This window comes from Drosophila guanche, unplaced genomic scaffold (assembly GCF_900245975.1).
Source record: "Drosophila guanche unplaced genomic scaffold, DGUA_6, whole genome shotgun sequence".
Lineage (NCBI taxonomy): Eukaryota > Metazoa > Arthropoda > Insecta > Diptera > Drosophilidae > Drosophila > Drosophila guanche.
The window spans coordinates 12136353-12153520 of NW_022995744.1; the positions used below are offsets into that span (position 1 = coordinate 12136353).

The window sequence follows — 17168 nt, forward strand, 5'->3', positions numbered from 1 at the left end:
GAAACGGCAGGCTCTTCCATACGTTCCCTGGGGGCGCACAGAGTACAACTTCTTGTGGAGCCTCAGGGAACTAATTGAAAACTAAAATGTCAATGGCAATCTCATCATTCAGCAGCAGCCAGCCGGGCAGCAGCCATTCTATTCGACCAGACATGCCACTCACATGTCACGAGGCTTATGAAATCTCCGCTATAAATATGCAGAGGCAGTGGCATGGACAGAACTTGCAACTACCCATAAAACGGCTTTTCATTTGTGGAGGGTATTGCCTTGGCTCTGGCTCTCTGGCTCTCTGGCTCTGGCTTTGGCTTTGGCTTTAGCTTTTCCCTCTTGCTTCATGCCACACATCCGCGTTTGATCCTAATGTGCTGCTGTCAGTGCCTGTCGACGTCAGACTAGCCGGCTATTTCGGGGATTAATGTCGAATGTGAAAGGATTTTTGTGCCATGCATTCAAGTAGCCATCGCATTCCCTTTCCCCCACACAGTAGCCTGTGCTAAAAACGTTAACAAAATCCCTTCAGTAAGCACCCGAACATTTCACACTTGGAATTACAGCAGACAGGCAGCAATCATGGCGAAGAAGGAGGAACCCATCATGGATGGACCCAAGCGAATGCAGAATGAACTCAAACTGATGATCGAGGATACGCAGTTGCTGCAATTTCGCTGCTTGGAGGTCGAACCCGACAATATCTTCAAGTGGTACGGCCTGCTGATGCCCATCAGTGCGCCCTACGACAAGGGGGCCTACAAGCTGGAGATAGACTTTCCAGAGCAGTATCCCTTTAAGCCGCCACGGCTGCACATCAACACAAAGATCTATCATCCGAATGTGAATGAGCGCGGACAGGTGTGTCTGCCCATCCTGGAGAGCGAGCACTGGCTGCCCACGTCCCGCATTGAGGCGGTGCTGAATTGCCTGCTGGCCACCATCAACGATCCGCAGCCGGACAATGCCTGGAGCATGGACATGGCCAATGAGTATCGCAATGATCCCAAGAAATTCTACAAAATAGCCGATGCCTGGGTGGAGCGTTACAGCGAGCATCGACCGACAGATGCTGAACTTGTGGCTTTTGCTCGCAAGCGAAAGAAGGGAATGCAGAAGAGTTAGTTGAAAGAAGGAGGAAAACGGGGAAAGCAGATGGGAAATACAGTGGGGAAAATGGAAAATTCATGTGGCTTTATGGCTGTTCAGCGTGTAAATAGAAAGTACATTTTGTTAAACGTAAATCTATGATTTATAGGCATAAATAATTATGGAAAAATATCAAATTAGATATTGAAAATTACCCTTGAAACTTACTCTTCTGAGAGCTCTACCATCTCTTTCCACTTGCACTAACAATTTACCTCATAACAATAATACTTTCCGAGATCTGTTTTCCACTGCCAGTTCCGGCTCTTCAGCACTTATCGATCGCACAACTTTCGATGGCTACTTATCGATTCATGACAATCATTTTGCACAGATTCCTGCAACTGCTTTCTATGCTCCTTATTCGCACCCATCTAATTGGATTCCCCTCTCCCTGTACCGTAAGCCTCCCCATCAAGCGTGGACGAACACTTCTGTGCCAGTCCCGCTGTGAGATAAATCATTTGGCTACGAAAAGCAGAAACTGTGCCCCCTTCCGAGTGTAGCAGCTGCCCCACGCGGTGTTTTGTGCGTGGCGTGGCACAGCGAGCGGGCGACATTAGCCACCATTTGCTGGAGTTTGGAGACGGGTAACCGTCATTGTCAGTGCCAAATCATCATCATTCGGCTCATCATACGCATCCGCATTCGCCATCCCATTTGGGGGCTACGCAGCCCAGCAGCATGGCACATCATAGTTTTCTGGGGAGGCAGCGGGGATTTGGGGCAATCTCGCGATGAAAATCTCTGCTGCTGCTGCCGCTGCTGCTGCTGCTGCTGGTTCCGGGGTCATATAAATTTCGGCAATGAATGAATCAACTTTACGAACATCAACTGTGAGCGAGAGGGGGGACACATGTGACTGCTTTACGGTGCTGTCCTTGCTGCCTCCCATTCCCTCTTCCCTTTCTTGAGTGTTTCTGCTGCAGGGAGTGTGAGTGTGTGTGTGTGTTCGTATCTGTGTGCATTTTATGTGCTCATGTGTGTGTTTTGGGCAGTTCACTTGATATGCTCACTGGCCTCTACTCCTCCTCTTCCTCTGCCTCTGTGTTGGAGCAACTTGGACTTGTCAATGGCAGGAGACGGAAATGGGAAAATGGGGAGTGGGAAATGGGCAGTGGGGGGGTGTGTGGAGTGTGGAGTGTGGAGACTAGTATAAGCTGCCACTATAATTACAGCAGAGGCCAAAGGCACGGAGATACTCGTATCAAAGCCAGGGCTAAAGATATTTGTATCTAGTTTCTTTACTGCCGGATTTAGTGCCAGGAAAGAGAGAGGGAGAGGGAGAGCGAGAGCGAGAGCGAGGGAGTAGCCAGCATCAGGGATAGATAACTGGTGTCCAAGAGCAACCATTGTGAAGATGGATTACCATGGAGGCAGCGTCGACAGTTCATTTTTTGTTTTGTTTTTGTGTCCATGTGTCTATATGGGCTGCTGCTGGTTTGTGTGTCGGCGTGTGGCTGCTACTGGTGTGCTCTGCTGGGGGGTCTGTGCGTGGGGCGTGCGTGTGTCTTGTTAAAACTGCCAACTGATTATTATCACCTTGCGAGAGGACTGCCAGAACAGACCAAGCCCAGTCATTGACACCCATTGCGAACGGGCAGGCCGGGGCGGAGCTGGCACTACTTTCTCTGCTGCTGCTCTGAATCTCTCCTCCTACTCCTGTGCTGGTCACGCCCAGCGCCCTCTAGTGGCTGTCACTGGCAGAAGTCGTTTGCTCTTTGCTTTGCTCTCCTTCCTTTCCTGCGTTCTGTTTTGCTGTCTCTGCTTTTGATTCCTGTTTCTGCGTTTCCGCACTTCATCTTCTTGTTCCTCTTTCTCGCTTGCTGCTGTTTCTGCTGATTCTTGTTCTGCGGCAATGAATCGCAGTTTTTGATTAGCTACAGCCACAGTCCTGACAGCCGACTGAGGCGGGGTGGCAGCCCTGGCAACCATTTCTTTGCTTTTTCTTTATTTTTTGTAGTCTTTTTTTGGCATATTTCAGTCCCGCTTAATTACAGTTGTGTTTTGTGTTAGCGTTTGCCTGTTGGAAATTATTTTTCACATTTTCACAGATTAGATATTTGCTGGAAATTGTGTGGCAACACTTTTAGATGAATTTAAGCACTTAAGTTTTTATTTTGTGTTCAGTAAAAATTTTGCAGTAATGCATGGAAAACTTTAATTATATTTAAAGAATTTATGCAGCCGGTGAAGAATATTTTTGTATTATTACAAAAATTAAATTTAATATTTATATTATTAAAATATTAAAATTCTTTGGGAATTTTAAATTAATACAAAGAATTCTCTCATTCTTCAGTGGGAAATCAAATATTTTCCAGAGGGAATTTTCCCTTGAATTTGACGAAATTCTTTAGAGGAAATCTCACCGAAATGAAGAGAAATCATTCAATGTGAAATGACACTAAAATAAATACGTTAAAATATTTAAACTTAGCATAATTGTATTTGAATTATTCAAAAAGGAATCCCATTAAAATAATGCCATGAATATTCGTTTAATATTTGTTGCTATTTAAATTAAAGTCACATTTTGATTTCCATACTAAAATGTGTGTAATAATGCAGTCAAAAAATCGGTCGATCGATTTTTGCAATCATTGCGATGGCTGGGCGAAAGGGTAGGGGCTGCAGTTTGAACAATTTACGAACTGCGACCCATAAAATATGCAGCTTATAAATTGCATAATTTATACACGCACACACACTCATAAATAGGTGCACAGAGATACAGATGGACAAACGAAGTCAGATTGAGATACGAGGCATTGTTAATTCTGGGTATTTGGGTGGCGAGGGGTGCAAATGGAAGTAGCTTACCGTACAAGTAAATAAATTGTGTTCCACAGGCGGCTCCACAGATGCAGATGCCAGATACCAGATAGAAGCAGGCGGAACGAGAGAAAGAGATCATAAGAGAGAGAGAGAGACAGAGAAAGAGAGAGAGGAGACTGTTGTTGCTGTTTCTGTTTTATGCTGTTTTATGGCGTATGCAGTGCTTGTAAAACCAATAAAATCAATTAAAAGGCACTCAACATGCAAACAATTATATGCAAATTTGTTTACGCACACATATTCCGGTGGGTGTGTACACCCATTCAAGCTAGAGACACACGCAGTGTGCAGTGTAGAGAGAAACAGGATAAACGCATAGGGAGAGCAGGAAAGAAGTTATTTGGTCGGAGTGGTCGAAGCTGAGAATACTCTATTGAAGGGACCATTTCTGGGATGTAAATGCATATTAAAGGATACTTTCACACACTTATAGGATCACAAGTATGCACCTCCGTGCTTGGTTTACATATATCAAAAATCGAATAAAAATCATAAACACTCCCCTTGCTTAGGGTATGAAAGCAGTGCAGAGTCAAAGCAGAATCAAAGCCAGCGTCAAAGCAGTGTGACGAAGTCAAAGTCAAAGCTGGCATAAAACGTTTTTTGTATTTGCATATGCAAGAAACAGCGAGCAAAAAAAACAAGAACACAACAAGAAGCAGCGACAAGGAAAATCCTGCAAATAAACAACAAACGAGCCGGGGAAAAGGCGCAACAAAAAAGGGAAATAAAAATAGGCAAATGGATGAAGAGGGAACGCGGGACAGGCGGGAGTAGAAGCGACAGAGGCAGCAGCAGCAGCAGCAGCAGCAGCAGCACCACAGCAGCGGCAGCGAAGTGAACCTGTTGCGCACACCACAACAAAAACGCATGAAATAAACAGCAACAATCACAGAACAGAAGAACAGAAAAGAGAGAAGAGAGTGGTGAAAAGAGAACGGGTACGGGCACGGGACGGGACGGGATAGAAACAGGTCTGAACAGGATAGGGACATGCACAATTTAAGCTCAAAAGCAGAGCAGGAAACGCTTTAAAAGCAACGGTAAGTGGAACAACAGGCAGGGAAACAAGCTGAATTGAAACGACAAGCATTAACCTGGGACACAAAGAGCAGAGCAGAGCGAGCACCTGACCAACATGTAAAGCAGAAGAGAGCAGTTTGGGAAATTGAAAGCAAAGTTGAAAGCAAGAGCACGGACCAACAAGTGCAGCAAAGAGAGCGGATTGAAAGCAAAGTAAAAGAGAGAGGTTGAATGTAAGTGGAGCTGCATGTAAGAGAAAGCAATTGAGCAATCAAAGCTGACACCAAAATGCAAATAAAGAGAGTGCCCAGCCTAAGAGAGTGTCCCCACACAGCTGCGCCTGCTCCGAGCGAAACTAGACCAAGCGGCGGCCGGAAACTGAAAGCGAAACGAGCCGAGCACACAGGCACACAAACATCCCGGCATCACGAAGAGAGCGAGTGTGCTAAGAGAGCCGGCGACAAGCAGAACGAATGGGCAATGAAACAGTTGATAGCTCAATTGTCAGTGGGGGTGGATGGGAGCAGCGGGGTGCTTCGCCTCGTTAGCAGAGAGGAGTTTCGTTCGAGTTTCGTTTTCCATTCGTTTCTCGACGCTGCCACCCGCTACTGAACGGCGGCGGCCCCGGCTGGTGCTCGCTCGTACACTGCCTCTGCCTCTGCCGCCTTTGCCTCTGCCGCTCTGCCGCTCTGCCAGTGCCGTGCCACAGTTATCAGTCGTCGCGTGTGCGTGGCCATCATTAGTCTTCATTCTACTTTCGACGGTCTTTGTGTCAACAACGTGTTGCACGCTCTGCCACGCTCCCGCATTACCGTTGTACGTTCAGTCGCGCGTCGCCTCCCAAAAGGTGGGTCGTTTATCAAAGGACACCGAGCAGTGCTGCTACGTGTCGCGAGTGGTGTGTTGTCTGTGTGTCGTGCAACAAGTCGCAACTTTAAATTAAATTGCAACAATTTATTTCAAACAAATAGCACAACAAAAGTGTGCTACAGTGTGTGGTGAGGTGTGTCTGTGTGTGTGTGTGTTTCTGTGCAAGAGTGCCACATTTCGCGGCAAGCAAACAGTCAGCCCCACAAGTAAGTTTCATGCAAAAGTCAAACAGAAGCGAAAGCATTTTCCGTGCGGTGCAGCATACTTTTTGCGGCACTTCCTTCTTCTCTTCTCTTCTCTGTTCCTTTTTTTTTGTGGGTCAATGAATGCTCAAACACTGGGAAAATGCTCAAAAGAACTCAAAGAAAACTCCGGGGAATAAATGCAGGAAAATGTACGGGCAAAAATAAATTAAAGAAAGCAACAACAAAAATATGTGTGTGCTAAACGAAATATTTTGCAACTAAATGTGCACGAAATGCAGAAACTTGCAGCTCCCATTCTCAGAGCTTTCATCTACGTAGAAAATTTAATTTTATTTGATGTTCAAGATCTTGGAGAGATATGTAAACATTTTGTTGGGTCTTTCGTTGACTTCAAAGCTCTTAAGGTTTTATCAGTAGAACAAAATCTATAGAACTGTTTCTTTTAGCCCAAACCCTGGCCATTTTTCTAATTTAAAACTTTTCAAACGCCAACAAATCTCTGGGATCATTTTCCTTTTGTGAATTTAATGTTTTCGAAGCTGTGCTGTGTTCTGTAGATTTATTCATACATCGCCCTTCTGCTGCTGAAAAAAAAAACAAACAAATAAAATGCCAGCAAACAAAGGCAAACAAATCTGTGGGACACAATTTTTCCCAGGAATTTCAATTCAATGGAATGCTCCAGTTCTGAATTTTGCTCCAACTGCTGCTGCTGGGGTGTCCTTTTCCACTTTTGCTTTTTTCTGCAAAGTTGTTTGGCTCTCTAAACTGTCTGCAAATTAACTTTGCGGGCCAAAAGGCGAAAGGAAATCCTACAGCAGAAGGAAACCCTAAAAGGAAAAGCGGGGAACATTTGACAAATCACAAACGTAAATAGATCCTGCTGCAGCAAAAAGCGAAAAAAAATAAGAGGAGAAATTTTAAATGTAATTTAAGTTTGTGGAACTCTTTTTTGGGGTCTCTCTCTGCCTTGGCTTGCCCCTTTTCCCCACTGACAAATGGCATGATCTAAAAGTTGGGAAATTTAAGCATTAACCTTGGTCTGGAGCGAGAGCTCCGAGAGCACTGCTTCCCCCCGTTTTGGCCACAGCGTAGACCATGTAATAGACTCGGAGCCAAAAACTAAATCACTGTCATTGCGGTTTTGGAGATCCACAAACCCACAAACGACAGAGACGCACACACACACATGTATGGAGCAGGGACTGAGAGATGCAGATGCACAGATACACAGATACACAGATACAAATACAGTTGTAGAGTGGTTTAGTGTGGGTAGATGGGGGGCGAGGAACAATTGTTAGGCAATCATTTGCAATTTGTTTGAAAAATCCATGCCACAGCCACAAAAGACAAACAAATGCAGGAGAGAGATACAGAGTGAGACAGTGAAAAAGGGGAAACCCTAAGGAAATGCATCAAGGCAAAGGCATAGCTCTTCATAGCTGAAGATACAAATAAAAATAGAGCTACCCACAGATACTACAGAGATATGGATACAATTAGAACTACTCAAAGACACAACAGTTACAGCTGCAGCTACGATTGGCTCTGCGGCTACAGCTTTGTGGATTGTTGAATTTGCTTTGCACTCGTAGAAATCAAGCAGCAAACTGCCAGGGGCAAGGCAAGCCACCTTAGAAATAAGGGAAAATGATGGATAGAAAATTGCATGGCAGTCAATGTGCAACATCGAGAATTGCAATGGGCAAACCAAATGTACAATCCTCCTTCCACTTTGCCCCTTGCTGCATTTGCATTTGCATTTGCATCTGCATTTCTAGTCCCCAATCCCTCGCTCAATCCATAAGAACCAAACTCCCAGTGCCTGCTGCTGCTGCCGGTGCCTCATCAGCAATCCGCGACAATTCTTGGCAAACTACTTTTAGTGGCGCTCCACTTTCTATCCACTCGAGAGTGGAGAGAGGAGAGTGGAGAGTGGAGCAGGGATACTCCATCAACTGCTTAGAAGATGGAATAAAGGCAGCAGAAGGGGTGGATGGGGTGGGTCTGCCAATTTCATATGCGGAATAGCTGCTGCGGCTGCCTGCCAGCAGTGGGAACTGCATACAATTACAAGCAAAAGATGCAAAATGTGCACCAAAGTATCTGACAGATACTTAATAGCTGCAGCGCAGCTACAGGAAAAAGCAGTGAGAAGCGATGAGAGGGAAAGCGGAACAGGAATGGGGCTAAAAAGCAGAAGAAAAGTGTAGGAAATGGCTTGGAATGCCAAAAACGAATTCATATTTGATGTATGCGCTGATGTTGCAACATCAGCACTCCGCTTGCAACAACCCTCCACTCGTGGAGGTTCAAAGGAAATTCCAAATGAGATGTTTAAGCATATTTTGTGCTTGAAAAGTGTTTTTTTTTTTGTATTTTGGCCGCCAAGAGTACAGTGGAAATCGGCTAAGAGCAACGAAGATGCAAGAAATGAAGCAGTGAATTTTGTGTGTGAATAAATGTTATGAATAATGAATAAAACGAATGAGTGCTTTAAATAAAGTGTGAGTAGAGAGAGAGTGCAAAAGGGTTTGAGTTTGTTGACTAAAAGCCATGGAAAAATATGCAGGAAAAGTTTTGGGAGTCATATGACAAAGAACAATAGAAAATCGAAGAAAATATTCAACTAAATGAAGAGAAAAATGGCTTTAAAGTGGGTCTTGCATGAGAATAAAGCTTAGCAATAGGTTGCAGAGGGTTTAAAGTCCCAAAATCAGAATGAAAGAATGATACAAAGAATTGTACAAATAATGTACAGCCATAAATGCCTGAAAAATGAAAGTTATAATTAATATAAAAATAAACTAAAGGACACAGAAACACCTTCACAACTAGTCCAAAACTTAGCCAAAGAAAACCCGAGTATTAATAGAAAGACACAAGAAAAAGCACACATGTTGTCGGCTGCCTTAACTGGGAAATGTAGCACAAAATGTAGAAAACGAATCATAAAGTCTCTCTCCCCCTTATCTAACACTCTTCTGTGCTATCGCCTGACTGCCAATTAACATGTCAAGAGTCGTCGGTTGGGTGGTGTCGGAAATTGTTGGTTTCTGTCCAGGAAAAAAGGAGCAGGCAAAGGCACAAGTTTTGCCGCCTCAAGGCGCCGCCACGCGATGCCATCGCCATGAAAGGGACATGTGTTCTTCTGACAAACTTGGCTTTAAATCAATTAAATAAGTGGGCGAGGGTGGTGCGGGGTGGAGAGAACAAGTTAGGAATTGACCAAACGACGGCTCCATGTAGTGGAAGTGGAATTTGTGTATCTGGGAATCTCAAATGAAATGTCACGCAAGCAAATGAAATGTGAGATAAGATGGAGAGAAAAGGTGGCAGGGCCAGGTGGAGCCTCAGGAAGCTATTAAATCTGCATAAAATTGTAGAAATGTGTGGCATGTTGAGCAATTACAAACTCGAATGTTGTAGGTGCATGTGGCATGTGCATGGGAGCTGTGTGGGGACGCACCTTTTCAGCTGCTGCTCATCTGAATGCAAAGCCCGTGCACCATGTTTCTCGTGGTTTCTGCTGCTGCTGCTGCTGCTGCTGCACCTTCTCCTTCCTTGGCCGCAGCTTGAGAGCCGTTAGGAAATTGCACTTGCCATGCTCCATGCCACAGCCCTTCCAATCCCGCCTTATAGCCCCGCTTTGTGGGCGTGTGAAAAAAGAATTAAAGTCAAGTGAGCGCACTGAGACTGAATACATAAAAACGAGGCACCAACAGCAGCAGGAGCAGCACCAGACGACCATGGAAACTGGTCAGAGTGTCAGGGTGTACAGCAGTGAAAAGGCATTCCAGCCAGCGTTGGGGCGTGGCGGCTGTATGCAGCAACAAGAATCAGGACGCAGAAGGCAGAAGGCAGCAGCAGGAGGGAGAGGCCACAAACGCCGAAACAACGAAACGAAAGAACGAACGAAACAAACATCAACGTCAACGCCAACGCCAACGCCAAAGAAAAGCCGGAAAAATGCCCAAGCTGTTTGCCTGGCCACACAATGATTGAGGGTGTCCCGCGGGGAGTAGGGGTGCTGGCAGGGAGTAGGGTTTTCCGCCTAGAGAAAAGACCTGTATTTGGATATTTTGCAGAGCGACAGAAGGTATAATTTTCGGCGCGACATTTGACGCGAGCGCGACCTAAGGCCGAGGCCCCGCCACTCCACAGTGCCGCTAAAAAATCAAAATGCACAGGACCCAGAGCAGGGGTTTTCCCTGCTCTCTCTCTCTCTCTCTCTGTCGCGCTTGATGGCAAAGCGGTCCTTAAGATTCTTATCCGAGAGGGAAGCCTGAACGGGCAATTATTTGGGCATTTATCAGAGATTTCCACTCGAGCACTGAGGCTGAGGAACGAGCAACTAAAACGAGGACAAAGAGTTCAAGGATGAGCAGCATGAGGGCGCGACAGCCAAAAGGTGAAATTGGATGACAAATTGAATGATGGGAGGGACTCTCGTACCCTCGTAGTGCAATTTGCAGGGAAAACCTGACACTGACTGATGGAAACTTTAATCTGAAAGATAGAAAACACTAGACCTACGACTGCAGATATTTTTGGAATAAGCCGAAAAGATTTTCCCATATTCTGCGCGTTTTATTCGTACTCTGTAAAAATTAATTAGCATAAAATACACAGAAACATCGGAGAGTAGGGAAAAGTCTGTGGAGGAGATGGAGCAATTTGTAAAAATAGCCAAAGGAAATGGAAATAGAAAAAAGAAGACGGGATAATGGATAAGATGTAGGGTCCAAAGGTCACGTTGCGGGAAATAGGAACCAAAAAATGATGGCAAATAAGATGATGCCTGACCCAACGGGAGAGCGATAGGAGGAAAAGGGAGAGAGGCTGCAGCACAGGATGTACATGCCACAGATAATCGGTGTATCTTTTGGGAGGTTAAAGTCACACAAACGAACACAAAAGAATATTATTTATAGAGTGAATTTAAACATACAAAAATTACAGAAATCTTGCTGTAAAATAAGAAAATCTCTAACGCTGGAATTATCCTTCTTAGAGCCGCTATTTCCGCCTGATATATGTACAGAAATTGCTTATGGTTTTCCGTACTTCCGTCATATATTTCTCAACAAAATAGACATAATTACCATGCCCGCACATGTGTTCTCCTGTACCGGACATCCCACATATTTCATCCCAAATTTTGAATGCCCAAAAGGAACATCTTACCATAAATCTTACCCTAACCGCACAGATAACTATTTTCCTTTAAATGCGTAATTTCTAGAAATACAAACCAGAAATTGTTTAATCAATCCCAAAGCAAATACTGGAAGCACCCAATGCCCAATCTCATTCCATCCATCGGTTGTCTGCCCGTCTGCTCCTGCTGCTGCTGCTGTTCCTTCCGTATCTGTCTATACACAGATCAGGATGATTAAAATTTCAATTGGCAGTGTCAGGACAACGCATCTGTAAGCCCCTTGCCACTGCCACTGCCACTGCCACTGCCACACCGCAACCAAAGCCCACGCCTCCAACTACTGCTGCCACGTAGCCCAAAGGGTCCCGAAAAATCCTTTCAATTTCCGCTGCTCAGAGGAGCAAACCCACAGAAATGCGAAACGGTTGTGAGAGCGGAAAACCTTTCAATAGAGCGGCAAAAGAGGGAGAGCGAGACAGCGAGACAGAGAAGGGATAGCTAACCGTTAGTTTAATTTGTTAGATTAGTAAACAAATGAAAATTAATTGAAGCAAACGAAAAACTTGGCCCCGGGCAATCCGAGGGCCGAATGCGAGAGAGAGGGAGAGCGAAAGCGAAGGCGAGAGTTGTGCAAAGTGGGAAATCAGGCAAGGGAAAACTTTTTCCTCGTAGATAAAACAAGGACCAATCCTCTCTCCGCCTCTATCTGTGTGCGTGTGTGGCTGTGGGGCGAACGGATTCCCATCAAAGGTAACAGCAAATTGTTTTCTGCTCTTTAAGGACTTCAAAAGGGGTCGGTCGGTCCGTCGCTCTATTCTGATGGTGCCTCGTGCTCGAGGGGGAATGTGGGGCGAAAGTTTCTGCTTGTGGCATGTGCAACGTCTTGGTTTTTCGGTGGCTAAAATGGATTTGGATTTGATTAAGCTAATTGTTGTTGTTCGTGGGGAGGCAGTAATCTTCGATTTGCGGGTTCGTAAATGATGATTAACGCTTGTCGCTGGAAGCAACGCGGAAAGCGGATGACTGTGGCCCTCAAGGATCTTCTAAGCTGCTTTTAATGGCACACATAAAAAAAACAAAGGCCTTGCATGTCCCTGCTCCTGGTGGTGGTGCTGCTACAGGTTCTGTTTTGAGGTCCTAGTTCCTGTCATCCGCTTCAAATGCGGGCTCAGCAGACAGTCACGGGATGAAACAAAAGCGCCAAGTCAGCGAAAAAAAACAAACAATAATAGGGCTATAGATGGGCGAGCGACTATGGGATACCCTGTAAGTGGATTTGAAAGGGAAATGGCATATGGGTGGGGGATTTGTGGAGAGAATTTATGCGCTTTTAATGGGTCTTACGGGAACTTATGGATTATTAAAACAATATTTTAAAAGTATCTACACTGGCACTTCCACACAATACCCTGTAGATACAAAAAAATATAATATATTGTGTACAGAAGAGAAAGGGATATCACGAGGAAGTGTTGAGAGTGAGAGGGATAGCAACAGAGAGGGAAAGTGTACTCTGTGAAAGCAAAAGGCAGCAAAACAAAACAATCGAAAATTATAAAATAACAAAAGCGAAAGCGAGGAGCAGCGAAATCGATTGGAGGAAATCTTTGTATGCCATTGAAAGGATCTTTCTACCCGACACCACAGGAACCCCTTTCGTACCCTCGAACGATTGTCCTTTTTTTTGCATTGTTTTTCTTACGTTGCTGCTGTTGTTGTTTTTGGTGTACGCGTCACGTATTGTCAATAAAAAAATAATAATAAGATACAATAAATTTGTACCTTTAACGAGTGCTCCATGTGAAAGAGGGATCAGCGGGGAGGATGGGTTGCTGTGGAGAGCGAGAGAGAGGGTTAGAGCGGGACATATGCGTGTGTCCGTGTCCCTGTGCGTAACTGTAACGCGAATGCCACGCACAAAATATAAAAAGAAAATAAACACGATGAGAGAGAGTGTGAGTGTGAGTGTGAGAGAGAGAGAGAGAACAAGGCAGTCCAAGCAGTAACTGGAGGAGGGAGTGTAAGCAGTTAAAAGCAGGCAGCGAGCAGGCACTGAATTGGTGGAACTGAGGCAGGCCGCCTGAGCAAGCAGTAAAAGAGTGGGTGGGCAAGTGGGAGGAGAGCAGTCACTGAACGGTTGAGAGAGGAGGGACACTGGAAACGGCTGCAAAAGCAAACAAAGGCAATGACACGAAACGATGACGACGGTCCTAACAACAACAATAATAACAACAAGAGCAGAAACAACAAGAACAATAAGCAACGAACAAACAGTAAGAGCAGAGCAGGAACGCACACAAGGCACATCCACAGCAGCAACAGCGGAGGAACAACAGAAGCAAAAGCAAACAAATAAAAGGCGCAACAATTGCGAAACGTACCAGGGGGGAATGTGGAACAAGCGGGCGAGGGACGACGGGGCTTTCCATATGTCCAATAAGCTCTGTGCGTGTGTCTTCATCCTTTCCCACTCTCCGAGCGCGCTCTCTCTCTCTCTATCTGCCTGCTCCTGCTTTGACATTTGCCAAGTGCGTGTGTAATTGAAACTAGGCGCTCCTCCCCGTCACTCCTCACCGCTCCGGCTATTACCGAGAGGGGATCAGTGAATTATAGGGGGGAGTAGCCCATATTTTGTTACCTGACACATATTCAAGGGAGCGCAGATTCATAAAGGAACGATCGGCAAGGGGACATTTACATAATTCGAACAGCAGCACTCTTTCAGTTGGATTTAAGCTGCTCTCCCGCTCTCTTTGAAATCTGCTTGTTCCGTTGTCTCTCTCCCAATTGAAAGAGAGACACTTCTGGATCTTTGCTTACGCTCTCGCTCTCTTTGCTTGAGGCTTAACTGTTATGATTTGGTAATCTCTTGCAGCTAGTTCCACCTCGCTTGGTCACTTGACCCTCACTGTGCCTGCACTGCTTAGTATCTGTCTCTTGTGTAGTGCAATAAAAAGCACAAATGTCGATTAGAGTACAGGTCGCTGCACCTCGGGGTTCAAAATGATTATTTAACCTAAGGGGCACTGCTTACGGCCCCCTGCCCATAGCCTATCACCGTCCCATTAGTTCGTCCATAGCCACTGTGCCCCACCCACCACTCGACCTCGAGAGGGCTTAAGCATTTTTAGACGGCTATTTGACTGTTGTTGTGTTTGCATTACCCAATTCCACGAGGATGTCTAGACGCGAGCGGGAAGAGGGCAGAGGTACAGTTTGTCTTTTCGCTGCAGAGGATTTGCCTCCCACCGCCCTCCTTCAAGAGAGAGGATCAGCAATCCGAAACAACTTTCGGACGGCTGCAGCGGAAAAAAATGCAAAAGAATGATAGAGAGAGACGCAAGACACTGGAAACAAGAGCCAAGGGGAAATAAGAGAAGAAAAACACAGAGTGGTGTGGGGGGGGGGGGGTGTGGGCAAGCCAGCGAAAGCGGAAAAAAGTATTCGCAATATTTGTAAAAAGGACTACAGACAATTTGCCTTTAAATAGAGCGTGGCACTTCAAACAAGTGAAGGGGCAGAGCTGGACTGGGGCCCCTTGCCACGGCTGCAGCCCGTCGCTGCCCAAACCCCTTGCCCCACGCTTGGAGTAGCAAACAAAACATGAAAAAATACACGGCCATGCAAAAAATGAAAGAAAAACAGAAAGAGTGAGAGAGATTGGAAGAGGGGAACTGGGAGAGTTGGGGGGAAAGTAACACGACGGAGATTCTGCACAGGGAAAATGAAAATCAAGAAAATGAAAAGAAAATAATATAACGAGCGCATATTAAAGTGGGTTTATTTATTTTGCCCTCGACGACAACGACAACGACGACGCTGTTGCCACTTTTGCCAAAGGTACACTACACAGGACACGGACACAGGATACACGGGGAAGGGACGGGACGACGCATGAAACGCAATGCGGGTGCGAGCGTCTGAGCGATGAGCGGTGGGTTCCATTGCGTTCCCCCTTTTGGTGTGTCCCTGTTTCCTGTTTCTCTGTGTTGTTGTCGTGTTTATTAAAAAATAATTTCCCTTGCCTCTACGCCTAAGCCGACACACAGTGCTGTCGCAAGCGCTCACCTCCTCTTCCTCCTCCCACCCGATGAGGGTGCTATCAACAGTTTGCATTCTCAAGTGTCCCCAAGAAAACATTTGAAACAATAAGCAGCGCGCCACGCCACGCCACGAAACCAGAGAGTGGGAGAAGACCCTTGTGGGCTTCCTCTCTTCATTCCGATTCAATAATGCGACGACATCGGCAATAACAACAGGAACAACAACACTAAATTATTCAAGAAGAGAATGGAAGAGTGGGGGGTTGGAGGAATGCGTAGGCGGATCGCTAGACATTTGGGAATAGGCGCAATGGAACGGGATTGAAATGGATAAAGTGAAACAATAGCTAGAGGAGGAAAGGTATCGGCCAACGGTCCATGACAGAGGGTGACAGAACGAACGAACTTCTTGAGAGCTTCGCTTTGAGAGGGTGACAACAGGCTGGGATTGAAACTGGCTGGCAAAGCGAACGTGGAGTGAGAGAGGGAGAGGGAGAATGTGAAAAAATGTAAATCTGTGATTTTAATGCGTTTGCCAACTGTAAACATAAACCGAAAATATTACAAAACTTGTGCAAACAGGAGAAAAGCAATAAAAAAAAAAATACACAAAGCAAAGCAGAGCAGAACACAGGAAGACGAAAAGCGCGAGAAGCGTGGGAGAGAGCTTTCGAGTGGAAGAACGCTGCCAAAGAGTGGGCGAGGGTGGCGCAGAGGATGAAAGGGAAAGGGAGAGAGCGCCCAAAAGGGAAATGAATACGAATACGAATACGAATGCGAATGCGCGTATGTCAATTTAATGGGCGGAAACTGTTTTTACGAGTGCGTTAAAGGGGTGGGGGCGTGGCACATGCTGAAGTGGCGGCAGCCAGAAATATGAAATATTTATATGAACATTTTCATTTATTGAGCGTAACAAATGTGCACAAAACAAAAAGCGAAGCGGTGAGCAGCACCAAGGGGGAGAGCGCACCAGCAGGTAGGTGGCCTGAATCACAGGCAAAGGTGAAGGACATACAGCGAGTGCGAAGGGGTGCAGGAGAAAGGAGAAAGGCAGCTCCACCTGTTCGGCGTTTTGTGTGCGTGCAGGATTGCCATCATCATAATCATTGGCAGGCAGCAGCGACAGCAGCAGCAGCAGCAGCAGCAGATGGCCTGCCCGACTCACTCGCGGGTCCTACAAGCAGAGAGACAATCACAGGGGCAGCGGCCAGAGGGCGGTGTGCCCCACTCGAAACTTTCGTCATAAATACGGCGAGTCTGTTGTGATACCCTGTAGGGGAGAGAGCCTGGCTGTAAGCTGTATTCCCCTGTATTCCCACAGCGCTCTCACTCTCCCGCTCTCCTTGGCACGAAGAGAGCGAGCAACTGAGAGAGTTTCCCTTTGGGATATTAAGCAGCTCTTGGCTTGATCTCTTTCTGTAGATCTTCTGTAGATAAATATTCCGAGTAGAAGATATCCTTTAGTCGGCTCACAACTCGTATTTCACCATAAAACTCCATTATGTGGGTGTGGGTGGTTTTATTTATGCTCTGGTTTTCTTTTGATTTCGCTTTCGCTGCTCCACCTGCGCCGCCTCTCCCTTGCTCCCATTTCTTCCATCTGTGTCTGTGTCTTTGGTCCTGTTTTCTGCTTTTGCTTTCGCTCTTTTGTTTGTTTATTTGCTTGTTGCGGTATTCGGGGAAATTATTATTATATTTTAATTACACATGCGTTTCCATGATGCCGCCGCTGCTGCCACCACTTGGGGCAGGGCAGGGCAGAGCAAATAAACAGATGTGGCGGCCCCGCACACAAGCGGGTGGGACAGAGACACCACCACTAGAAAGATAGAAAGTGCAAAAGAGAGGAAAGTTCCACCAAAAAAACAAAAAAAACAAAAA

At 45.9% G+C, this 17168-nt stretch overlaps 2 protein-coding genes across 2 annotated transcripts in view; both read left to right on the top strand.

Moving 5' to 3' along the window:
* Positions 1-424: 424 nt before the first annotated feature.
* Positions 425-1137, top strand: LOC117579542 (ubiquitin-conjugating enzyme E2 L5). Its single transcript, XM_034265460.1, has one exon. The coding sequence runs from the start codon at positions 574-576 to the stop codon at positions 1114-1116; it is 543 nt and encodes a 180-aa protein (XP_034121351.1). The 5' UTR covers positions 425-573; the 3' UTR covers positions 1117-1137.
* A 4599-nt stretch (positions 1138-5736) lies between these two features.
* LOC117579541 (connectin) overlaps positions 5737-17168 on the top strand; it is a 39398-nt gene continuing 27966 nt past the window's right edge. Inside the window, exon 1 of the mRNA XM_034265459.1 lies at positions 5737-6077. The gene's annotated coding sequence lies outside the window, so the exon portion shown is untranslated. The remainder of the gene's footprint in view (positions 6078-17168) is intronic.

Coding starts and splice junctions, on each gene's coding strand:
- LOC117579542 (XM_034265460.1), top strand. CDS start 574: ATGGCGAAGAAGGAGGAACCCATCATGGATGGACCCAAGCGAATGCAG.